This window comes from Ochotona princeps, chromosome 3, assembly GCF_030435755.1.
Source record: "Ochotona princeps isolate mOchPri1 chromosome 3, mOchPri1.hap1, whole genome shotgun sequence".
Lineage (NCBI taxonomy): Eukaryota > Metazoa > Chordata > Mammalia > Lagomorpha > Ochotonidae > Ochotona > Ochotona princeps.
In genome coordinates, this window is record NC_080834.1 from 61143741 (window position 1) to 61169583 (window position 25843).

The 25843-nt window shown below is 40.5% G+C and overlaps 1 protein-coding gene across 2 annotated transcripts in view; it reads left to right on the plus strand.

Moving 5' to 3' along the window:
* The window catches only part of ZNF654 (zinc finger protein 654), an 87902-nt gene that overhangs the window by 60213 nt on the left and 1846 nt on the right, over positions 1 to 25843 (plus strand). Inside the window, exons 4-8 of one of the 2 annotated variants that reach the window (XM_012930189.3) lie at positions 10105 to 10240; positions 12796 to 12998; positions 13483 to 13622; positions 14896 to 15037; positions 23356 to 25687. In XM_012930189.3, coding sequence (XP_012785643.3) covers positions 10105 to 10240; positions 12796 to 12998; positions 13483 to 13622; positions 14896 to 15037; positions 23356 to 25687 — 2953 coding nt within the window. The remainder of the gene's footprint in view (positions 1 to 10104; positions 10241 to 12795; positions 12999 to 13482; positions 13623 to 14895; positions 15038 to 23355; positions 25688 to 25843) is intronic. The other variant, XM_058661771.1, reaches the window with a different exon arrangement.

Sequence of the window (25843 nt, forward strand, 5' to 3'; positions counted from 1 at the left end):
AGGCCATGGGGAAGGTTAGGTTTAAGCCACACTCTCCAGGCAGCAGGGCGGGGGCCTGGGTGGTCACGCACAAAGACCCACTAGGGGAGTTTGCCAAATTCCCCTACTTGACCCGCTGCCAGACCCAGATCTTATAGGTGCAGCAGGTGTTAGGCAAGTGCCCAGTATAGTCCACCCTTCCATCTTGGCCTTGTGGCCCCACCCGGCCTGGCCTACCCCACACCCTGTTTTAAGATGTACATGTGGGTGCTGCAGCCTGGACCTGCCCAGACTGTTGTTGGTCCCTTTATCTAAGAGTGATGGCAGATTCTTGGTCACACCTAGCTCAGTCCATCACCACCCCAATTCTTTTTTTTTTAACCACCCCAACTCTTGAACTGACTTATATGTTCACAGGGTTGGGCCCATCCCCTCCCCCCCCCCACACACAATCTATCCCCAGAATCTACCCCTAGAACTGGTTCTCTGTGCTGGTTAGTATCATGGCCCTTTCTAATGTGACCTGTTCCCTATTCCAACATCCTGTCAGGTACTGGGAGCTAGCCCTGCTAGACAGGCCCCAGCCTTGGCTTTTGCATGGACTGTGTGTATTGGTCAGCATCATTTGGTGGTAACAAGTACTATACAGGACTCACCTGTACGCTGGTGTATCATCATGACCCATACAGATTGTCCAGTCTCAGTGCCCTCTCGTTTACCTTCAAGGAAAAGTTACCCTGTCGTTGGGAGTCCCTCAGGATTGAATCCTCACCAACACACACAGTGGCCTCATTCATGGATGTACCCAGGCAGCAATTCCTCACACCCAAGACTCCAGAGCATGCTGTTGAGTGGCCACCAGTGGAGCTCGGCACAAATTGGCACACTGGCCACCCAAAAGCCCAGGACTCACTCACCGCATGGCAGTGGTGGCTTTGGCCAGGGCCCCAAGCATCGAGTGTGACCTGGCTTGGGTTGAGTTCTGTTTTTCTTTTTTGAAATTAAATTATAAAGAAAGGACAATGCCAAGGAACATATGGAGGTTAAATATTAGAGGAAAATGGTACCATGAAATAAAAAAATACAGTGAAAGAGAACATTGGTACATTGGTTGAGATGACTGACCACATCCAAGAGTCTCGGTTCAATTCCTGATTCAAGCTTCATGGCAGTGAAGGCCTGGGAAGTAGCAGGTAGTGGCTCAAATAGTTGTGTCCTTGCCACCTTTGTAGAAGACACAGATCTTGCGTAGTATAAACCTTTGCTTTAATCTAGAGAAAAACAACACAGGGGAGAATTGTCTGTTTCTTAGAAAACAGTTGGTTAACTGAATGGCAGAAGTTTAATGATAGCAAAAAATTAAATCCATGAAGGAAACAATCTTTAAAAGTGTTTCTCAACTCAGAGTTACGTTCAAGTATGTTTTGTTCCACCCTTTGGTTTGGGGAATAAAGGAAGTACCTAAAGATGGAATGCACATGTACAACCAATAGGATTCTTACAAAAGGAAGAAATCAGGCTGGTATGGGACTTCTCTGTAGTGGCAAATAGCAGAATAAATAAATAAACAATGATTGTAGAATTTTTCAAGGGGAAAAAAAAACAAATCTAACAACACATTTGTCGTTACATCCAGTAGTTTATGAGGGGGAAAAGATGAATATTCTGAATACTTGAAAACAAAGTATTGCAGCTGATTAAAAAAAATAGGATTGATCTAAGAATTAAAACTGAAGTTATGTAATATAGTTATTATGAAGAATCTACTACAACCAAGTTGTTTCAGAAATAGCAAGTAAAAGTTGTGTGTGTGGCGGCGGGAAGAGCACACATAATAATCTGTAACTGAAAACTCAAATTTTGTAGTATTGATTGCCCATATGGTAAGGGAGATAAGGAAGAACCGAATATATTGCTGAAACATTTGTTTTCAGAAAAGCCAGCTGTAACAAAGGAATCAAAATAAAAGGGTTAAGCACACCCTGTTTTACTGGGGCAAGTGCTGATTGCTCCTAAAATTCAGAATGTGCAGTTATAAGCCAGTAGGCTTCCCAGATTCTTTTGGTTTTAGTAAATATGGAGAGGTTGAGAATTGTTTGTTTCCTGCTGAAGTCTGAAAATCGGGACTACAGCTTCTGTCTGTTTGGAATACAGTTTCCCAAAATGTAATTTGGCAAAGTTCTAATTTTGGCATTCCAGACAACTTTTGTACTGCTTGTTTAAAGAATACAACCTTATCAGCTGCTTACTAGCCAGGCATTTTAAGAGTAATTCTTTTACTCAGTTCTTTCTTCAAATTCTTTTAACTGCACCTGACTGCCTTCATGCCTGCCTCCAGCTGCTGCGACCATTACCAAGCTCTAATCGCTGTGTGTTCCCTCAGGTTGTCTGTCTTTCCCACCGTACTGTTAGATACAGCATTGACTTTCAGCTCTGTGTCTAACAGCTGGGAGGCTTATTACCTTGGCACTCAAATACTTGCCCAAAATTATATGGATAAATGAGTTCACGATCATTTTATCTAATATCTAGCCTTTCAAAAGGAATCAAATAAGCAAAACATAAAATATTTATACTGTCTATAACTATAATCCAGTAATAACTCCCTTGTATAGTGAAAAAAGGGAAGGATCATAAGGTATTTATGGAATGAAAGCATCCAATATTTAATTGTATATTCTGTTTGACATTGTATAGAGAAAGTGGTGGTGTAGTGGGTAAAGCTGCCACATGTGACACCAGCATTCTGCATGGGCCCTGGCTGCCTTTCTTCCAGTCAAGCTCTCTACAAATGCTCTGGGAAAGCAACAGAAGATGGCCCAACGGCTTGGACCCTTGCACCCACTTGGGCAATCTGGGAGAGGCTCCTGGATCCTGGCTTCAGCCTGACACAGCTATGATCTTTACTGCCAATGTAGGAGTATACCAGTGATTGGAAGCTCTCTCTCTGTAATGCTACCTTTCTTTCTTTCTTTTTCTTTTCTTTTCTTTTTTTTTTTAAGATTTATTTTCCATTGCAAAGTCAGATATACAGAGAGGAGGAGAGACAGAGGAAGATCTTCCGTACGATGATTCACTCCAAAAGTGAGCCGCAACCGCCGGTGCTGCGCCGATCTGAAGCCAAGAGCAGGAACTTCCTTCAGGTCTCCCACGTGGATACAGGGTCCCAAGGCTTTGGGTTGTCTTGGACTGTTTGCCCAGGCCACAAGCAGGGAGCTGGATGTGAAGTGGAGCTGCTGGGATTAGAACCGACGCCCATATGGGATCCTGGCGCATTCAAGGCGAGGACTTTAGCCTCTAGGCCATTGCACCAGGCCCTGTAATGCTACCTTTCTAATAAATGCAACAAATTTAAATAAAAGAGATGCAGTGGCGTAATATGCTGATCCTCTGCTTGTGGCACTGACTTCCCATATAGGTGTCAATTTGAATCTCAGCTGTTCCACTTCTTTTTTTTTTTTTAAGATTTATTTATTTTCATTACAAAGTCAGCTATACAGAGAGGAGGAGAGACAGAGAGGAAGATCTTCCATCCGATGATTCACTCCCCAAGTGAGCCGCAACGGGCCAGTGCTGCGCCGATCTGAAGCCTGAAACCAGGAACCTCTTCCGGGTCTCCCACGCGGGTGCAGGGTCCCAAGGCTTTGGGCCGTCCTTGACTGCTTTCCCAGGCCACAAGCAGGGAGCTGGATGGGAAGTGGAGCCGCCAGGATTAGAACCAATGCCCATATGGGATCCCGGGGCGTTCAAGTTGAGGACTTTAGCCGCTAGGCCACTGTGCTGGGCCCAGCTGTTCCACTTCTGATCCAGCTCCCTGTTTATGGCATGGGAAAGCAGTGGAGGGTGGCCCAAGGCCTTCACCTCTGCAACCACGTTGGGATACCTGGTAGAAGTTCCTGGCTCCCAGCTTTCAACCAACCCAGCTCTAACCATCATGACCGTTTGGGGAGTGAACCAGCAGATGTATGATTATCTCTCTCTCTGTAACTCTGACTTTAAAAACAACTTTAAAGAAATCAAACTACATTTACGTGTGAAAAGAATGTAAGGGAAAACATTTTACTAGTTATGCAAGAAAATTTGACAAATATACCATGCGTTTATCACTAGGAATGAACACTGATGGTAAAATTAAATAATCAGAATTTCAGATTCTTCTATTATCTATAATCTTGGGATGGTTGTAACTCTTTAAGAAATATGTATTTGAAAAGCAGAGTTACATAGGCAGAGACAGACATTTAATAATTTTTTTTTTAAGATTTATTCATTTTATTACAGCCAGATATACACAGAGGAGGAGAGACAGAGAGGAAGATCTTCCGTACGATGATTCACTCCCCGAGTGAGCCACAACGGGCCAGTGCTGCGCCGATCTGAAGCTGGGAACCAGGAACCTCTTCCAGGTCTCCCACGCGGGTGCAGGGTCCCAAGGCTTTGGGCCGTCCTCGACTGCTTTCCCAGGCCACAAGCAGGGAGCTGGATGGGAAGTGGAGCTAATGGAATTAGAACCAGCGCCCATATGGGATCCCGGGGCTTTCAAGGCGAGGACTTTAGCCGCTAGGCCACCGTGCTGGGCCCAAGTCTCATCTTTTTGTTTTTGTGCTTGTTCCCTTAACAGTTTCAAATCTACATACTGTAGATTTTTATGCTTGAAATAACTCTTATTCTTGCATCTCTTCAAATTACACAAGGTTAATAACTAAATCCAACTAAGTTGTTTCTCAGATTATTAAAAGAAGCAGACGTATTTCTGATGCAGTGAAATATTTGTAAGAATTATTAAATGTAGGGCCCGGCACGGTGGCCTAGCGGCTAAAGTCCTCGCCTTGAATGCCCCTGGATCCCATATGGGCGCCGGTTCTAATCCCGGCGGCTCCACTTCCCATCCAGCTCCCTGCTTGTGGCCTGGGAAAGCAGTCGAGGACGGCCCAAGGATTTGGGACCCTGCACCCGCGTGGGAGACCCGGAAGAAGTTCCAGGTTCCCGGCATCGGATCGGCGTGCATCGACCCGTTGCGGCTCACTTGGGGAATGAATCATTGGACGGAAGATCTTCCTCTCTGTCTCTCCTCCTCTCTGTATAGCTGACTTTGTAATAAAAATAAATAAATCTTAAAAAAAAAAATGACAATTAGCCAAAGCTAACCCACATGTAGAATAATTAAAAAAAAAATAAAACACACGGACACATGTACTTGGTGGAAAAGAGTGCCTCTCTCTTTATTTTTACTCCTCATATATATACCTTCTTCTCTAGGGGAGGGGGAGAAAGGGAGGGGTTTCCTGGGAGTAATTATCTTCACTGAAGCAGGGAAGGAACTAATCAGCTATATTGAAACAGAGGAGGAACTGATTATTTGAACAGGAACAAGGGTGGAGGTTCTATTCTGCTTGCTCTACACGAAGATGTTTTGGCCTAATATCCTGCTTGCTGTAGCCCTGCTTGCCCAAGGCAGGCTTTACAGTGCAACAGGCTGTCAGGTAGACCAAGTCTAAGGCCCATAAGTCTGTGGCTGCTAACACCCAGCCTCATCGCTCTAGTGAACCTATAGGTGCTGCAGCCTACGCCAGCCTAGCCCACTACACACCAACGGGTTTGAGGTCACCAAGATTAGAACTGGCGCCCATGTGGGATCCTGGCGCATGCAAGGCAAGGACCTTAGCCATGGTCATCCTCTTCTGTGAGTATCAGAAGAGTGGGCTGGTTCAGAGTTTGAATATCTTAGGAGAAGATAAAAAAATGTAGCTAGGGAGACTTCTCAGGGAAAATTGTGACCATGGAAAAACAGAATTTAAATAGGCTTATGGTGTTATGAGAGATAGTCACCTAAGAAATGATGTAGGTAAGAAAATACAAGGTGAATTTGGAGGATGGAGAAGAGAACATGCTGGAGAAAACGATTTGTGATGTCTAGTAGGTCGAAGAGTACATATATAAATCCAGATATTTGAGTATAAAGCTAAGGCTTTCAGACTAATATTAGAAACAGCTGAAGAGTTTAGTCCTAGGCGGAAGGCCAAGCACACTGTTCTTCACAGCACATGGTGTAGATATGCTACCTGCTCTGAAACGGAAACCAGCTTAGGGCAGAAAAATCGTTCTGAAGCAAAACATTAACTCCACTGTATAAAGGAGTCTAAAAATGACCCTACCTAAAGAGTCTTTACCTCTGGCAAAGACTCAGGTTGAGTGGAAATATCTGAGGCGATTATATTTAGCACAGTGGTTATCAATCATAGTGCACAGAAGATAATAGGATTAATAAACCAAGCTATTATTTGAGGAGACATTCCGATAAAATACAATGTATATACTCAGTCTAGGAATAAATGAACTGTAATTTCTATGATGGTTTGAGTTTTGTCACTGACCTTGGTAATATTAATTATCATCTAAAGAAAGACATTAAATACATTTAAAGAAGGATAAACCAAAAAATACTTTCAAACTTGTTCCTTTTCATCCTCTGCATTTTGAAATAGTTCAAACGAAATACTCATCTTACTTGCTATTTAAAGCTATTCCCCATGGAAGTGTTTTCCAAAATACAGTTTACCTAACTCAGGTAGTACATAAACACACAAAAACAAAACTCCCATTTAGAATTAATTTCTTTGGGCCCGGCACGGTGGCCTAGCAGCTACATTCCTCGCCTTGAACGCGCCTGGATCGCATATGGGCACTGATTCTAATCCCGGCAGCTCCACTTCCCACCCAGCTCCCTGCTTGTGGCCTGGGAAAGCAGTCGAGGACGGCCCAAAGCCTTGGGACCCTGCACCCGCGTGGGAGACCCGGAAGAGGTTCCTGGTTCCCGGCATCGGATCGGCGCAGCACCGGCCGTTGTGGCTCACTTGGGGAGTGAATCATTGGACGGAAGAGCTTCCTCTCTGTCTCTCCTCCTCTCTGTATATCTGACTTTGTAATAAAAATAAATAAAAAAAATTAATTGCTTAGAAAAATGAAAATAGAAGGATTGAAAGGACTATTAGCATAGGGTTTATCATATATATAAAATAGAAAGTGTTACATGTGGGCAAAATGTCTTCCATAGTTGCCTGGGGATGAGAATTGCCAAACAGATGAACAGGGCTTTCCATTAAATTTTTTTATTCAGAGTGGTACATGGGGCCTGCAATGTAGTATAATTTTTTTTTTCTTCTAACAGGAGTGTACACAAGTTTTTGGAACTGGCAGTATACCTTGATTTAGGTTTAAGTCCAGTTCTCTAAGTCTACCAAAACTAACAGCTGCATGATTGGTACCTCACTTGACCTTGAAACATGGATTGCCCAAGGTCTCAATAGACATATCAATGACTCAAGCTATTATCCTGCTTGCCTTATTTCTTTTGCTTTATTGGACCAAAAATCATCTTACAGTAATTGGATTTCAGGATGGGGAGAGGCAGTAATTAGTAATTTGGGAGTTAATTTACTTTGTTGTGTGTGCAATTGATGATTTTTTTTTAGCCATATCTGTAGCTACATATCATTATTGTGTTTCATGTATGTTTGGAGTCTGCCAGCTCTTCTCCAGTTCTTTATACAGACTAAAATTCATTACTGTCACTCCACTGTGCTGTGGGACACTAGAACCCATTGCTTCTATTCAGCTGTATTCTGGTACCTCTTTTCTATTTCCTTTGATTCTTAGGAATGCACTGACATGGATTACATGTGGAAATGCTAAATTGTTTTTTGACTGATGCCTACTGGATATCTCAACATAAAAAAATGCATTCAAAATATTAAAAAAGTAGAAGCTAATGTTACTGAGTGCTTGCTAGGTCAAGACACTGTCCAAGCTTTTACATGTAGTGTGTATTTTCCTCACAACAATCCTATGAAGTAGGCATTCTTATTAAACATTTTGCAGATGAATTAACTAATGGGGCACAGAGAGGTTAAGTAACTTGCCCATTCCATAAATGAGTTTTTTTGTTTCTTGTTTTAATTTGGGAACACTCTTAAATAACTTTCGGGAGGTAACTTTCATGGTGTTTGGACTTCATGGGTCTTTAATTAATTTGGTTGAGTGATTTGTATTATTTGAAACCTTTTTTTCTCTTACCTTGTTCTGTTATGAAACAAACAACCTCTTTTTGAACATGGTAGCCAGGAAGTCAAAGTGGCATAGAGAAATCAGTTTTTAGTTTAAGAGAGAATGTTCAGATGCTGGAAGAATATAGCCACTTTGAATATATAGCCTGAACTTTCATCTGATAAGTAACATTTTAAAATATATATATATATATTTTGGTTTCCAGCTTTTTTTATTTTATGGTACAATTTCATAGGGTCTGGGATGTCCCTACCTCCACCCCCCAAATTCCTACTCCCAGACTGATTTTCCCCATATTATTAAAATAGTATAGTCCTTCATAAGCAGTCATAGTTCATCAGTCTGTTATTTAAGTGTGCCCCAACACACTGCTGATACAGACATTGTCAGACAGTCCATCCAGCATCCCATTGTCTGGATATGTTCAACAGTTTCATTGGCAGTCCATCTTTGATTTGGAAGTAGGGATGCATGTTGCATCAGAATACATGTTTTAACCTTAAAGCTTTGCTCTTATAAACACTTTGAATTTTTAATATCTGAAGGATTTTGTAGGTACAGAAATAAATTCTGGTAACTTTGTATTTTAATGATGGTCAGTTAATGTTCAGATTTCCAATATTGCCAGTTTTTTTAGAAGATCTTTTTTTATTGGAAGGATGTACAGAGAGAAAGATTCCCTATCCACTTGTTTACTCCCCAACTGGCCACAGTGGCCGTAGCTGAACTGATTCAAAGCCAGGGGCCAGAAGCTTCTTTCCATGCTCCCATGTGGGTCTCAAGGCCCTGGGCCATCCTCCACTGCTTTACCAGGCCACAAGCAGAGAGCTGGAAGGGAAGTAGAGCAGCTGGGATACAAACTGGTGTCCATATGGGATCCCAGTGCATGTAAGGCTGGGACTTTAGCCACTAGGCTATTGTGCTGAGCCGAATATTGCCAATTTCAATATCCAATTTTTTCTTGAAGCTTTAAGGTTACTTTTGCATTTAAATTGAGAAGCAGAGACACAGAGAAAGATACACAGTGAGTTCCCATCCACTGGTTCAGGTCCCAAGCAATGGTTGAAGCCACGTAGGGCTGAAGCCAGGAGCTGAGAATTCAATACAGGTCTCCCGACCTGGATGGCAGAAACCCAGCCACTGGAGTTAGAAGTTCCTGCTAGATATCAAACCAGGGTGCTTCATTGTGGGACATGGGTCTCCAGGCTAAATGCCATTCACATTTAACCCTTGAAATTTCAAATTTGAATTTTCTGTAATACACATAGCAATGTATATAATAAATTAAAAAAGCATGAACAGTTGAACAAGTCTTATAAATTTGCATGGAATAAATCAGATTTGTAAACCAAGTTCTCCTAAATAGTACAATATTACAAACTTGTTAAAAGTTCATATATTTAGAACAACCAATTCTTTAGAACTATTTCAAATATCTTCTGTTTTAAAACCTAGAGAATTCATACACAAGTTACTGCTTGTTGCTTATTTTATCAACAAATCTTTATCTCAAATCTAATGCAAATTTTTCATATTACAGGGTACCTTTATTTCTTCAGCCTGTCATATCCTTGCCCACAAATTGAAATATAATTACCCAACAAAAGGGAATGGAATTTCTGTCTTCCAGGCTTCCCTCCCCACTTAGGTTATTCATATTTGGGATCGGGGCACGGGATTTGTGTCTTCCTGCGAACCAGAATCTACACACTAAGTGGGGACTCCTGGCCCGACACGTACATTATGAGCCCTCATGTAAATTTAACTGGATATTTTAAGTTCTAGTTTTTTGCAACCTGGTTCTTTTCCTAGAAATGATGTGTCCCATAAGTCTTCTCCTTAGGTTACACTTCATCCCTGGCTTAATGGGATTTTTAGTTTCAATTATTTACATAATGTGTAACCTTTGCAATACAAAATTACTTAATTTTTACATTAACCCTTTCTCTTTATAACGTAATAATTGTCTCATTGGCCATCAGTCATTTTATTGAAAATGATGATCAAGTTAATTTTTAACCCCTTTAAATTTACAAAGCCAAAATGATTTTTCTCTCCTAGGAATGCCAGAATCACCTCCGCAGATATGGAAATGTGAATCTGGAACTGGTGACTCGAATCATTAGAGATGGTGGCCCATGGGAAGATCCAGTGTTGCAAGCTGTTCTAAAGGCCCAGCCAGCCTCTCAGGAGATAGGTACTTAAGTAGATGGGCAGCAGAGCGAACATTTGTGAGAAGAAAGCACAACTGTGTTTTCTAAATAGAGCAGTGACAGTGAATTTTCTTTATTTTATAAAACTGAATGATGGAGTAATGTGTTTTCCACTAAAGAATGTCTTTAAGTTTCTATTCTAATCTGGCCCCAAGTGATTTCTTACACCAGACTAGGTACGTTTATTCCTAGTAAAGGGAATTCAGAATGTTAACATATTTAGTGAATGTTCATTATTTTCAGGGAGTTTGCTGTTATTTTAGTTACATGTTACTAATATGTTTAAGTAGGAGTACCCTTTTTTTTTTTTTGAAAAAAAAAAAGACAAAAGCAAAACCTCTACGCTCCAGGAAAGTACTTGAAATTGTCCTTACAAGGAACCTCCATGAGGGCTGGGACTCTGAGTATTTTGTCATTACTACTGCATAAGCTATAGTTAGCCTGATGCCTGGTACAGAGTAAGTGCTTAATATGAGTATTTGCTGGTTGAAAAGAACGATCACATTTGAGTGAGTGATAAGCAAATGAGTGACTATTTGAGTAAGTTTTAATCCCAAATACTCCAAACCAGTATTTTCCAAATTATTTTATTCATAGAAGTTTTGCCTGGCCCACCTGCTATACTGCCTGCATACTTCTTAGAAATCACTTCTATTAAATCTGGATCCATTAAGTCCCTCTGGGCTAAGATTTCCTTCTGAAGAAAGGCTTTGTCAGCTAATTCTAGTTAATTCTTTTAAAAATGTTTCCCATATTATTAAAACAGTCTTTGAGTGCCAAGCCATTTTGGAACATTGAAACTGAGAATGTAATCTCAAATGTAGTGAATAGCAATAGCACAGAAATGTGGAAAATGTGTAAAAGTGTAGAAGTAATGTGGAGTGCAGTTACAATTTAACCAGAGGAAAGAAAGAACTCCCAACCCTGGAACCAGTCCGATTATGCACTGAATAGATCAGGATATTTGTATTTGTCCCAAGAGAAGAAATGGGGATGAAGGTAGATTGTGAGTTAAGACGAGTGGAGCTCTGTAGGGAAGGGATACCAACTCTCACTGAGGCTTACAAGGAAACCATCTGTAGACACAAATAGGGAGCTGTGCTTGGGATGTAGAAGATGAAAAAAAAAAAGAGAGAGAGAGAGAGGGAGAGAGAGATGATACAAGACCAAGAAGAAAGGACTGAGGTGTTTGTGACAGCATGATGAACCCAAGAGATGCAATTTCCAAACTGATGCTTGATGTATGTAATATCTTGGAAAGGGATTTTAAAAATGAAAGAGGCAAACAGTTGGAGCTAAGAAGAAAGAACTGCAATTTTGAGAGATAATGAAGGATCAAATAAAAGGCCAAGGTGACAGATTAGAAAAAGTTATTAAGAAACAGAAATGTGACTAGAGAGGAAATGAAGTAAACAAAAAGTTTTAAAAGCAGTAAAGATAGGGTAGAAGTGAGATTGGGTTTTTAGGGGAGTTTTTTAGTTTCTCCTTAGTTGGCCTGAGGATAGATGGCCTCTTTGAGATTCACATTAAAATAATAATCCTTACTCACTGTGGGAAGAATTGCTCCAGAGCCTTATTAGTGTGGGTGACTTTCTTTGGTGATCATTAGGTAAAGGCCAGACTAAAGTTCATCTTTTATTAACCATACACATTAGTGTTTACTTACATATAATAAGCACGATTGAAAGCCAAATATTTAAGCCAAAATAAAACATTAGTAATATGAACTTTAGAAGTTACTTTAATAGGTATATCATTAATAGATATGTAAGTATTGAAAACTTTTGGATTCAGATTTCATAAAATACAGCTTCCAGTTCCTGCTCTGTAAACTTATAGATTCTTTGTTATTGGGCAAGTAATTTGACCTCTCTGAGACGTAATTTTGTGATCTACAAAACAAGCATCAAAAGTACCTGTCATAAGGTTGTTGTCAGGTTAAATAAATTCATGTAGACTTATGCAGTGCTGGTATTTATATTAGCTGCATAAACATTAATTACTAAATGTGCTTAGTGATACATGAATGCATATTCACAAGCAGTTTTCTTTGTCACCTCTTTGAATTTTATTTTTAAAAGTCATTTGTGATTAAACTTTTAACTAATTCAGATTATAATTGTATTCTATAATATTTGTGGCTTTAATGTGACATTTGGACTCAGCCTTTTAATCCTATAGTAATGAAGATACTGTGTTATAAAGTATATATTCTTAGATTACAAAAACAAGACAGACACATTACTTGAAACCTGTCTTATCAGATTTACGAACTGAAAGAAGAAAAATTATTTTACCTCTTTTAAAATGGTTTTTATTTTTGTTTACAATGTAGACTGAGAAGAAATAAACATTTCTTGGGCACTGTTTTGATGTTCTTATTTTATCTTTCCAGTCATATATTTGAATATTCTTTTCTCAAATTCTTGATAAGGCCAATGTTAATCAAATAATCTAATTAAGTACCATATTTTAAACCTCAAAAGTTTGAGAGAATTTTTTCTTGTGAGTAATGTAGTTTGTTTTCTTTTTAATACAGTGAACAGGTATTTAAGTTCTGAAAATCCTCTGTTTTTTGAACTACGTGCCAGATATCTGATTGCCTGTGAACGCATACCTGAAGCAATGGCTCTTATTAAATCTTGTATAAATCACCCAGAGATCAGTAAAGACTTATACTTCCATCAAGCACTCTTCACATGCCTGTTCATGTCACCTGTAGAAGATCAGCTGTTCCGAGAGGTACTTCTGCCTACTAACATTTTAATCCAATAAAAACAAACAAAAAAAATAAGTAACCTGTTACATCTTCTTGCAGTAAAACCAAAGATTTAAAGTTTATATTAGCTAGGTGTGTTTCTATTTTGGTGGTGTTCTTTAAGGTCATGTTTTTTAAGTCGTGATGAATTAGCATCTGATTTTGGCAAATGATGAAATTAATTTGCACTTTTGGTGTGAAAGAGCATTATGATTTTTTCCTTTTATATAAAGTATTTACTTTTTTTTTCCAAGATAAAATCAATAGGTCATGAACCTGAATGAGATTATGAGTAGTTGCTTTAAATTTTGGGTGCTGTACAATGAAACTGTAGGGCCAATAAAATAACTGTGTAATTCTGATTGTAGAAGAAAACTAGAAATGTAAATAATTTCTTTTGAATTTAGCTACTTATTACTACTAGCTTTTCAGATATATTAATGATATGAATTGTTTTTACTTTTACAGCATTTACTGAAAACTGATTGTAAGAGTGGAATTGATATCATTTGCAATACTGAAAAAGAAGGCAAGACTATGTTAGCCTTGCAACTCTGTGAATCCTTTCTTATTCCACAGCTTCAGAATGGAGATATGTACTGTATCTGGTAAGTGTTCCCAGTTACAAGAATTGGAGCAGTAAGCTTGAGAACAGAAGATCTATTCTGAAGTAGGTTTCACTGTGGCTTGGGATATTCATGAATACTTTCATGAAGAAGACAGTTGATACGACCTTTGAAGGAGAAGCTTATTTATCTTAGAAATGAATATGTTAATGAAAAGTGAGAATAAATGACATTTTTATTGATCAGCCACTGGAAAATAAGTAGGTTAGACCCAAATAGGACAGAGCAATGTTTAGTGTTTCTTGATTTATCTGTGGAAAAATGATCAATTTTGCAGGAGTATGATTAATTCTAAATGGGTTAAGGTGATAAATAGCCATTTAAATCAAAGTCACCTGGCATAGATTCCAGGAAGGTAAGATACCCTGTGAGTATGTATGTCCAGAAATGCCAGTGAGGTGCTAAACATGAGGACTTTTACCCAGCCAGTATGAAATGGAGGTGGAATTTTGGTCTTACTTCTCAAGTTGTCTTTGGTCTTATTTCTTTTGGCTTTGCTTCTAGGTTTTCTGTATTGTTTAGACAGTGTATGCTTTCATGCTGATATTCATGTTGTTTTTAGCTTTAATACCTGGATGTTCTGGGCCCAGAGTGCATACTCAGTATAAATCACTTTTTAGTGCTTTTAGCGTATACTTTATGTAAGTTTTATGACATTTTGAATAGTTATAATTTGTTAGAATGTGATATCCAAATATCAATCTTGTAAATTGACTTTGCCTTAAACCCACTGTTCCTGTGCTTGTTCATCTAATAACCTTGACCATAATTTAGAAAAGAATCTACCTATGAAATACTAAAATTGATCTTTGCTTGTGTATCTAAAATACACCTTACCAGAACAGGAACCTAGATATACAATTTTAAAACCAGTACCATTACATGCTAAAACAATAGTGTATAACACTGGTTTCTAAATTTTCACATAGTGTATTAATTAAAGGGCCAAAACTGATGGTTTGTAAGTACTGCCATCTTTGTACTAGAGTTGGAATTTTTTTGATCCAGTAATGCAAATGCTTAGGTAAACCAGCATATGGTGGTGATTCATTTCTTACCACTATGAAAGCAAAATTTCTGATCTTTTTGTTCCAACATCTGTTTGTCTCATGCAAGTAGCTGAAGTAGCTTGGGATTAACTTTAAATACATTTATAGCCACGTTGTGTAATATCCAGACAGAGGACTGTAGAAGCAAGGAGAGCAAGCTATTATCTGTGTTTGAATAAAAAATGTATTTTTCTTTTCATTTACAGGGAGTTGATTTTCATATGGAGTAAGCTACAACTTAAATCTAATCCTTCAAAGCAAGTTTTTGTAGATCAGTGCTACCAGCTTTTAAGAACAGCAACTAATGTGAGAGTCATATTTCCCTTCATGAAAATCATTAAAGATGAGGTAAATAGGGTATATATTTATCCTTGCATTTAAGATTTACATGACAGTTCATTGGAACTTAGATCTATTATAAAATATATTTTATAGAAGAGAATTTGAAGGTCATATTTTCCATGTGTCTCCTCTCCCCCCAACACTCAAACTCCTAACAGAGTACAAAGGAAAAATAATTGTAAAACGATGGGGAGAAAGCTGACTTACCATTACTGAGAATTGAATACGAGCACACTGCTTCCATAAGAAGCTATTATCTTTTTACTTAAAATTAAATAAACTTGTCACTTTCTTTTTTTCTCTTCTATAAAAATAATAAATTCATTTTATTCTTGATGATGTTTACATAGTTGAGAGGGATGCATGCCCAGGTAGGCCATCAGTTTTAAGGTGGAGAGGGTCAAGGAATGGGGGAAAGTGGATGAGACAAACTGCTTCCAATCTTCTTTTTCTCTTCTGATATCTGGGAAAAGTGGAGAGAGAAGGGGAGAGGGCCCCTCCCAGCAGCCCAACTGCATCATTACCCAGGAATGGGGGGAAGGGCACCGATGTCATCCCAGGATTCCTGATGTGGAGCACATTAAGAGGATGCTGCTTAGGTGATCTTGATAGTTTTGAGATGCTGTTGATTCCTTGCTCCAGGTTGAGGAAATCCTTCCAAGGTCCATGGGCTGATGTAGTCCACCTTAGAATCAGTTCACACAGAAACTTGTCTGGGGGAGCTGTCCAATTTGTTCTGCCATTCTTGGTATTAGATGTTCTCTGCAGACCTCAATGAACTGGTTGTCATGTACCCCACGAGGATCTCGGCATACTGTCCACTGCACAGTCTTTAGCAACCATGGAGAACCTGTTCTGACACATGGACTCAATGGTCAGATCATAGATCCTGTCACCATGGTTGGAATACTGCATCTAGTAATCCAGTTGGGGGAATCCCTAAAGAAAACTCACTGGGGGTGACCCCATGCTGACTCCTGTGTGTGTTACCAGTGTGGGATCAGCTTAGTCTATCATATCACCCACATGAACCTACACACACACACTGGTGGCTGAAGTCACCTGGTCAGTTCTGTCCAGAGCCCCGTCTCATACGCAGACTGATGGATGCCCTGACCCACTACACCCTCGGCCCTCATGTACACAGTGGAAGCTACAGCCTAGTCAGAATGACCCACAATAACCCTTACTAGGCCCAACCCCAGCCATGATTCATGCACATGCCAGTATGTGCAGCAAACTGGTCCAGTCTGTCCCACATACCATTCAGCTCTCGTACACATGAATGGGCATTGGAGCATAGCTCACCCCAACCAATGCCATTATCCAGCCCTCATTCTTTTTTTTTTTTTTTTTTAAGATTTTATTATTATTGGAAAGCCGGATATACAGAGAGGAGAGACAGAGAGGAAGATCTTCCATCCGATGTTTCACTCCCCAAGTGAGCCGCAACGGGCCGATGCGCGCCGATCTGATGCCGGGAACCAGGAACCTCTTCCGGGTCTCCCACGTGGGTGCAGGGTCCCAATGCATTGGGCCATCCTCGACTGCTTTCCCAGGCCACAAGCAGGGAGCTGGATGGGAAGTGGAGCTGCCAGGATTAGAACCGGCGCCCATATGGGATCCCGGGGCTTTCAAGGCGAGGACTTTAACCTCTAGGCCACGCCGCCGGGCCCCTCCAGCCCTCATTCTTGCAGAATGGTGCCAGCTCCTGCCCAGCCAGGCCCTTCCCCAGCTCTTGTTCTCATGCTCACCAATAGGAGTTGCAGCCCATCAGCAGTGCCCACGTTTTCCTTACTGGACGTACTTCCAGCTCTGGATCTTGTACTCTCCAGGTGGTTCTGCAGTCTAGTCTGACAGGATTTGTCCCAGTTCTAGCACTTGGCAGTTGATGCAGTGGCGAAGTTACTTTGGCTCATGCGTGTACCAGTGGATATAGTTGGTTAGCTTAGCCTTTCTCCCTAATCCAGCTCACATGCAGGCCAATGGGTGTTGTAGTCCAGCCCAGCCTGGTCTGTCCCTGGTGCCAGCTCTTATGTTCACCAGTGGCCCAGCAGGGGAACCCCCACATGTCCCCTACTGGCCTTGCCCTTTTCTGGGGTCTTATGTGTGCTGCTATGAACTGTGGCCTAGGCTGGTATCGCTCACCTCACCTCGGCAACCACCAGCGGGTGTTGAGCCTGGCATGGCCCAGCCTGCCTCCAGTTTGAGCTCATGCTGGCAGGTGCTGCAGCCTAGTCCAGCTGAGCCAACCCCGAGTTCCAGGCCTAATGTTAACTGACTGGTGTTATGGCCCAACCCAGTCTGTCCGGCACCCTGTCCTGCTTCTCAGATCTGCCTGTCACTGCTATCAAGCTGGCCTGCACCCAGAACTGACCTACACGTGTGCCGGCAGGTGTTGTAACATGGTTTGGTCTGGGCTGCTCCCAACCTTGATTCTTGTGATCACCTGCGAAGAGCGGATAGTGACAGAGGAGTTCCCCAAGGTCCTCTGTTAGATCACTTCCCAGTGGGTGGTAGATCTCGCACACACCAGTGGATCCTTGGCCCAGCCTGACTTTGCTCACTTGTCCTGGCAGGAACAGTGGCCTTACCCAATAGGCCCACACCCATTCCAGCTCTTACTGTTGGGTGCTACAGCCCAGGCATGCCTGGTTCACCCCAAACCCAGCTTTTGCATGGTTCAGCAGGTGCAGAGACCTAGCCAAGCTTGTCCTATACCTAGCCTGGCACTTGTGAGCACCATAGGGTGCTGGAGTGTAGCCCAGTCTGGCACACACCGCACACAGTCCACACCCATGCTAACAGATACTACAGCCATATCCAGACCAGGTCACTACCCCCAGTTTGGATCTCGTGATCGTAAGTGGGAACTGTAGCCCAGCAGGAGCGTCCCCACAGTGACCAAGCTTGTTCCCAGCCATAAATCTTGTGTATTCCAATGGTTAAACTGACCCAGCCTGGCATAACCCATCACCCAGCTTGGCCTTTGCTATTGGATGCTGCAGCCAGGCCTGGCCTGGCCTTGCCCATCCCCCAGTCCCAACTCTTGCTGATGGGTACTAAGGCCTAGGCCTGCCATGCTTGTCCCCATCCTTGTCTTTCATGGAAACTAGTAGATGTGATTGCCTAGCTTAATTCAGCATAGACTACAACCCATAGTGGCTACTGCATATGCCAGTGTGCAATGATTTGGCTTCACCCTGCCCAGTCTACCCCATAAGAGCCAACCCATACACTTGCCAACAAGTGAAGCAACCCTGTCCCAACCTGACAGGCACACAGACCTGACTCATGTGCTCACCAGTGGGAGTGACAGCCCATCAAGGGTGTTCCCCAAGTTCCTCCACCAGGCCCACTCCCAGACGCAGATCTCATGTGTGCCTTTGTGTGTGCTGGTAGATGTTGTAGCCCTGCCCGCCCCACACTCAATTCTTGGGTGTGTTTGCAAGTGTTAGAGCCTGGACCAGCCCAGCCTATTTTCAACCCCAGTGCCCCTGTATGTTTTTGAGTTCCATGGTCATGCCTTTGTCATCCTGTCATTGCCCCAGCCCTAGAGCAAAGCAGCTGTCATGAGCCCACAATCTCCCACAAAATCTGCTCCAGACCCAGTTCCCTCATGAGCTGGTTAGTATCCTGACCCAGCCTGAGTGGTTCACCCTGTGCCCCAATAGCCACTAGTGGATATTTGTGATTGAGCCTTCTAGGCAGGCCCTCACCCATGACTTCTGTGTGCATAGGTAGGCAGTGGTTGATACTAACAATCCCAGCTCAGATCTCTAACATGGTGGATGTATTGTTTTCCCCCCAAAGTCCTCTGGTTTCCTTCCTCTTAGCCACTTGGTCTCAACTCCCTCATTTACCTGCAAGTGCAGTAGCTAGATTGGTGGAAGTGTCTCAGAAGTAAATCCTCACTTGTCACATTCTCCCTCAGCCCATCTCTCCAAACCCATTTCTCTGAGCAATGCACAGGCCCCCATGCGAGGTCCTCTTGCAGTACTCTGTGCCAGCCTGGGGCCCTGCCTGCCTACCCAGGGCCGACGCACACTTGTGCACAGATTCATGATGGTGTCTGCCTCCTGCATGTCTTTTTTTTAAAAAAAATAGAATATGTGATTATGTTGGCACACTGGTATAGTTAACACAAATTTGGCATTAACTAGGCCGAAAATGCCCGTCAGCTGTTAGCTGCTTTTCTGTGTATACACACACACACACACACACACACACACACACACAGTAACAAGTTTGTCACTTTTAACTTTATCTTGTCACATTTATAGAATCTTAATTTTTAAATTAATTTTTATATCTCTAAGAAATACCTGTTTATTGTCACAGAAAAACATAGTTGACACTTTAAATACGGTATTTGTGGGAAAAGGAACTTTGAATTCTGATGTGTTTTTGAAACTTAAGGACATAAAATATTTACTTGAAGTAAACAAAACCTGTAACTTGCTTTCAACAGTAGTGCTGAATCAGCAAGTGAGTATAACACACATGAATCCTCCATAGACATGAAAGTGGGTCATGTAGGGAATCAGCCTTTCCCCCTAAAATATTAACAAGGTTATGAATACAAAAACAGGAGAATGCCACTCTACATGCTGTAGCTACCTTTAATTTTAAAAATATAAAGAGGTATCTATTAAATAATATACTTTAACTGTTCTTGGGTATTTTTGCATTTGTCATATTCATTTTCACACCATAAATTTATGACCATATAGTAATCATAATTATATTCTTGTGATTGAACGTTGGCAACACTGTATCAAAAGGTTGGGGTTTTTATTTCACATTTTGCCAACTGCATTCATGCATCCTGAATAGTGAAATGTTACTAAGACACACTGTCAAGTTAATCTCTTGTTCCACCAAACATGGGAAAATAAACAAACATGGGAAAATAAACAAACATTGTCAGAAATACCTGTAAAATTTATTTCTAGAAAACATACATCCATGTTTTTAAAAGACATGTAATCACTTGCACCAAAAGCTGAGAGGCATTGTCATAGTAAGTTTGCAGTACTGGTAAGATTCTGTTATGACAAAGCATTCTTATTTTCATATATTTGATCAACTCAAGAACACAGTATAAGGAAAAATTCAAAGATGAAATAAATATTTATAATGTTTATTACTTTGCAGTCTACCGAAAGAACTTTTAGCTGATGAAATAGATCATTCACATGCCTCAGTGCTATTAGAGGCGTAACTACAAAATGCTGGGACTGTTGAAGAGAGGCAGATTTAAATGGCCTATCTGAAAAGGCTTCAAGAGGAAAGTGCTTTAAGCTGAGGTTTGAGTGATATATGAGGACGGTGGTAAATATCTGTGGAAGCTTTTTAGTTATAGAACACTTTTTCCTTAGTTTATTATTTGTGTTTTGTAATGGTAGTAGGAAATAGACAACAAATGGGTAGTAGAACATAGGCAATAGATGGGACTAATCAGAGAAGCTGTGTATGGAGAGATAGATGGTTGTTGGAAATCCCAAAGGGAATTGTGAAGTTGGAACTTAGCACATACATTTCTTAAAAGATTTGGGATGAGACAGTAGCCTGTTTCCTTTGATCTTAATATTTTTTAAAAATACATTTATTTGCAAAGCTGAGTGATGGAGGGATGCACAGAGATCCTGTACTCACTGATTTATGACTCAAATGCTTGTAACAGCCAGAGGTGGGGCAGTCTGGGGCAGGCTGTTAGTAGCCAGGAACTCCACTGGGGTTTCCCATGTAGGTGGCAGGAAGCCAAATGCTTTCAACACCATCTGTTGTCCCCTTCTACTCAAATATAGGAGGCAGGTGTCACCAAGAGGAATTTAACCTGGTATGCCACAGAAACTTCACATCTGAATGGATTCTTTTCATATATGAATGAAGAGAGAGAGAGAGAGTATAGATAAAACTTGGAAGGAAAATAGAATAGAAATTATGTTTGGAACCAGTGGATTCTGAATTTAAAATTTAGGTATGAAAATCCTAATAAGCATTTGGAAATAAGAAAAGTTGAATGTAAAAAGTATTCCAAGCCGAAGATGATGTATTTATAGGGGTAAACTAAAGTCACTGTGATAGATTTGATCCCCATTTATTCCGCAGTCATTTGTTAAGGGGTCAGTCTATATCAGCATCAATGCCAGTCATAGGTGGATACCAAAAGCATAAACACAGTGTCCCTTGTGACTTAGGAATTTGAAGTTCAGCAGTAAGGTCATTGATAGTTACACTTTGTAAAGATAAGTTATTCTTAGTAAAATAAACAGGGAATATTTAATTGTACGTCAGGGAAGGGGCCTGAATTAATTAGGAGAAAAACCTTCAGAGTGAAGCTGATAATCAGTAAAGGCCAGGACATCAGTAAGCATTAATTAGCTATGGGCCTGGTGCTATAGCGTAGTGGTTAAAGTCCTCACCTTGCACGTGCCGGGATCCCATATGGGCGCCGGTTCTAATCCCAGTGGCACCACTTCCCAACCAGCTCACTGCTTGTTTCCTGGGAAAGCAGTCGAGGACGGCCCAAAGCCTTGGGACCCTGCACATGCGTGGGGGACCCAGGAGAGCTCCTGGCTCCTGACTTCAGATTGACTCAGCTCCAGCCTTTGAGGCTGCTTCCTCTCTGTCTCTCCTCTCTGTATATCTGCTTTTCCAATAAAAATAAATCTTAAAAAAAAAGAATTAATCAGCTGATATGTAGGAGCAGATTGTGGCAAGTTAAGATAAGTTCAACACTGGTGCAGAAAAGGTTGAAATCCAGGCACACAATAAGCTTTTAATATGAAATGTACATTATGAAAAAACTATGTGTGGTTTTCAAAATTTATTTCAATCAAAATAGTATCTTTAAACTTTTTTTTTCAAGCTTTTAAAGGTATGTATGTGGGCCTGGTACTAGAGCCTAGTGGCTAACGTCTTCCCCTTATGTGCACTGGTTCATATCCTGGCTGCTCCACTTCCTTGTTGGCTTCCTGCCTATGCTCTGGGAAAGCAATTGAGGATAGCCTAAAGCTTTTTGACCCTGCACCTGTGTGGGAGAACCAGAAGAAGCTCCTGGATCCTGGTTTGGATTAGCTCAGGTCTAACTGTTACAGCCACCTGGAGAGTGTACCAGTAGATGAAAGATCTTTCTGTGTCTTCTCTCTGAATCTGTCTTCCCAATAAAAATACAATAAATCTTTTAAAAATAGTATATATGTATTTTAAAGCATTTATTTGTTTATTGGAGATTTATTTATTTTAAATATTTATTTTTATTGGAAAGTCATATTTACAGAGAGAAGGAGAGACAGAATAATCTTCCATCTGCAGATTCACTCCCCAAGTGGGTGCAATGGTTGAAACTGATCAAATCTGAAGCCAGGAGACAGGAACATCTTCTGGATCTCCCATGCGGGTGTAGGATCCCCAGGATTTAGGCTGTCCTCTGCTTTCCCAGGCCATAAACAGGGAGCTGGATGGGAAGTGGAAGAGGCAGGACATGAACTAGTGCCTATATGGGATCCTGGCACTTGCAAGGTGATGACATAGTTATTGTGCCACATCGTGCTGGGCCTGTGAGAATGATTTGTAAAATATCGTCATGGTGTCTTCTGTTCATGTATTATTCATGTATTATTCCAAATCATCGGAGGCATCATTTATAACTTGAGCTAAGATGCATGGACAGTAGATTCACAAGTGAAAGCTGACAGTTGTCTTTGCATTGTTAGTGAACATTTCAGAGCTTGAGAATTTTAAGATAACTTCCAATAGGTTCATTTTTTGATATTGTATTAGTTTAGAAAGATTGTAATTGCTTTTTTTATGTGGTCCCAATTACTACCTTACTTGGATAAATATTGTTACCTAATTAGTAAAATAAGTAATAATATGGCATCATCAAAACTTTTGTAGTAAATTTTTTTCAAATCTCGCTTTTCCTTAATATGGAAAACAGTAAATGTGCTTAAAGACATATAATCTAACCATTTTGCCAAAGAACGTGTGATTGGTTTCTGAAAGAATAAACATGGGTTTAGATTTGTAAAAAACCTTAATCCCAGTTTATGAAACATTTTGAATTATATTAGAGCTCATTAAACTGGGAAGTTACAGAAATTCAAGTTAAAATGCTATCTATTCCAGATCATCCTTGTTTAAAATCAAAGATATTTTTAAAATAATTAAACAAAGATACCAACTGAGAAAAATTGCATAATTGAGCACTATGCTTATTTAGTTATTTGTCAGAGTTGCAGTTTAAAAAGCTATACAATGAGTGTAATCATTTTCCTTGAAAAAGGTGTTTGATAGTAGTATTTTTCTTTTTACAGGTTGAAGAAGAAGGCTTGCAAATTTGTGTTGAAATATGTGGTTGTGCTCTCCAGCTTGACCTTCATGATGATCCCAAAACCAAATGTCTAATTTATAAAACAATTGCACATTTTTTGCCAAATGATTTGGAGATCCTCAGAATTTGTGCACTCTCAGTATTTTTCCTTGAGCGTTCCTTAGAGGCTTATCGTACTGTGGAAGAACTTTACAAACGTCCAGATGAGGAATACAATGAAGGCACAAGTAGTGTTCAAAATCGTGTTCGTTTTGAATTGCTTCCAATTTTGAAAAAGGGATTGTTTTTTGATCCTGAATTTTGGAATTTTGTAATGATTAAGAAAAATTGTGTGGCATTACTGAGTGATAAGTCCGCCGTTAGGTTTCTAAATGAAAATACACTGGAAAATTCTACAGGCATTCTAAAGAAGACAGTGGAGAGGCAAGGTTTAGATGAAAGGCTTGACTCTCTTACACATCACAGTGCTGGAGAGACTGAGCCTAATGATGTATCTGCAGTGCAGCTTAAAGGTCACATGAGTACAAAGAAAACCCTTGCAGCTGTTCACACTTCCAAAGTGGATCACAATGTCCCGAGGCATCGGTGCATGTTATGTAACAAAGAATTTCTAGGTGGTCATATTGTAAGACACGCCCAGGCTCATCAGAAAAAGGGCAGCTTTTCATGTGTCATATGTGGTAGGAAATTTAGGAACAGAGGACTTATGCAGAAGCATTTAAAAAATCATGTTAAGAAGATACAGAGACAGCAAATTGCTGCAGCTCAACAGGATGACCAGGAAAGCAATACTCTGGAAGAACTGAACTGTTCTGGTTCTTCTCTTTCATTTGAAAATGGGAGGTCTGATAGTAAGGATTTGGAGGTAGAGATTTTTCCAGCTTCCAATGGTGGGAACAAAAGTGGCATCTCTGAGCGTGTGGCTGAATTGGTTGAAGTTCCTGTAAGTGTAGCAGATAATGTGACTGAAAACATTGCTGAAAATGGCAGTGCTGATACATCTTTCAGTCATGCCTCCGAGCCTTTACCTCGGTGTGAAGATGACTTTGAGGAGGAAGAAGATGAAGAAGGTGATTATGAAGAAGATGATTATGACCTGAACCAAGACACTTCAGTACTTCACAAAATCAATGGAACTGCTTGCCATCCAAAAGACATATATGCTACAGATCAAGAGGGAAACTTTAAGTGCCCAGCTCTTGGCTGTGTCAGGATATTTAAAAGAATTGGATTTTTGAATACACATGCAAGAACTGTACATCCAACTGATTTAAATGTGCGACAAACAGTAATGAAGTGGAGTAAAGGAAAATGCAAATTTTGTCAAAGGCAATTTGAAGATTCCCAACATTTTATAGATCATCTTAACAGACACAGCTATCCAAATGTGTACTTCTGTTTGCATTTTAATTGTAATGAGTCATTTAAGCTGCCATTCCAGCTTGCCCAACATACAAAAAGTCACAGGTTATTTCAAGCTCAGTGTAGTTTCCCAGAATGCCATGAGCTTTTTGAAGATCTTCCTCTGCTCTATGAACATGAAGCTCAGCACTACTTAAGTAAAACACCAGAATCATCTACACAAGCAGCTGAAACAGTGCTTTTGGATGTCCATACTGATTCAAATCCTAATCATCAGGAGAAAGACTCCGCTAGTCATGAGAAACAAACTGGTAGTCTGATAGTTTCTACTAACAAAGCAAGGAAAGATCCTACAGAACCAAAGATGTGCATAGAAAGCATGGCAAGGAAAACAGACAGTTTAGTTCAGAATGGCAATGAACATTCTGACAAAACTGTCTCAAATATAAGCTTAACAGACCAAAAGATGCCTGATAAGGAACCAAACTCTGACAACAGCTATGCTAATAGTGGTTTAGTCAATGGACACAGTGACAGACAGCAAACAGACCCTGCTTTGAAACCGGATGCAAACAGAATCAGGACAGAAAATGGTTCCATTTTATCCAGTGTTGCACCACAAGGACAAAGCAACCTGCCGGTATCTCAGGCACCATCCAAACCAAATCTGACAAGTGACCATACTTCCTATGGCTTAATGTTAACAAAGCCATATGTGAGACCATTGCCTCCCAGCTACCTTGATGAACGGTACCTCAGTATGCCAAAACGTAGAAAATTTCTGACTGATAAAGTAGATGCCTGTTCTGATCCAGATAATGTTTGTAAAAAGCCAGTGAAAAGATTAAGATGTGGCAAATGCTTAACCACCTACTGTAATGCAGAAGCACTTGAGGCTCACCTTGCACAGAAGAAATGTCAGACACTCTTTGGATTTGATTCAGATGATGAAAGTGAGTGTGTGTCTTCTCAGGGGATGTATCTGTAGAAATACGAAGTACCATAAATAACAGACATTTTAAGAGGCTGAAGTTTAGCCTTTGATAATATGGATGTCAAAGCTTACGCGCTGTTTCTTTTAATGTACACAACCACTAGGAGATGATGTT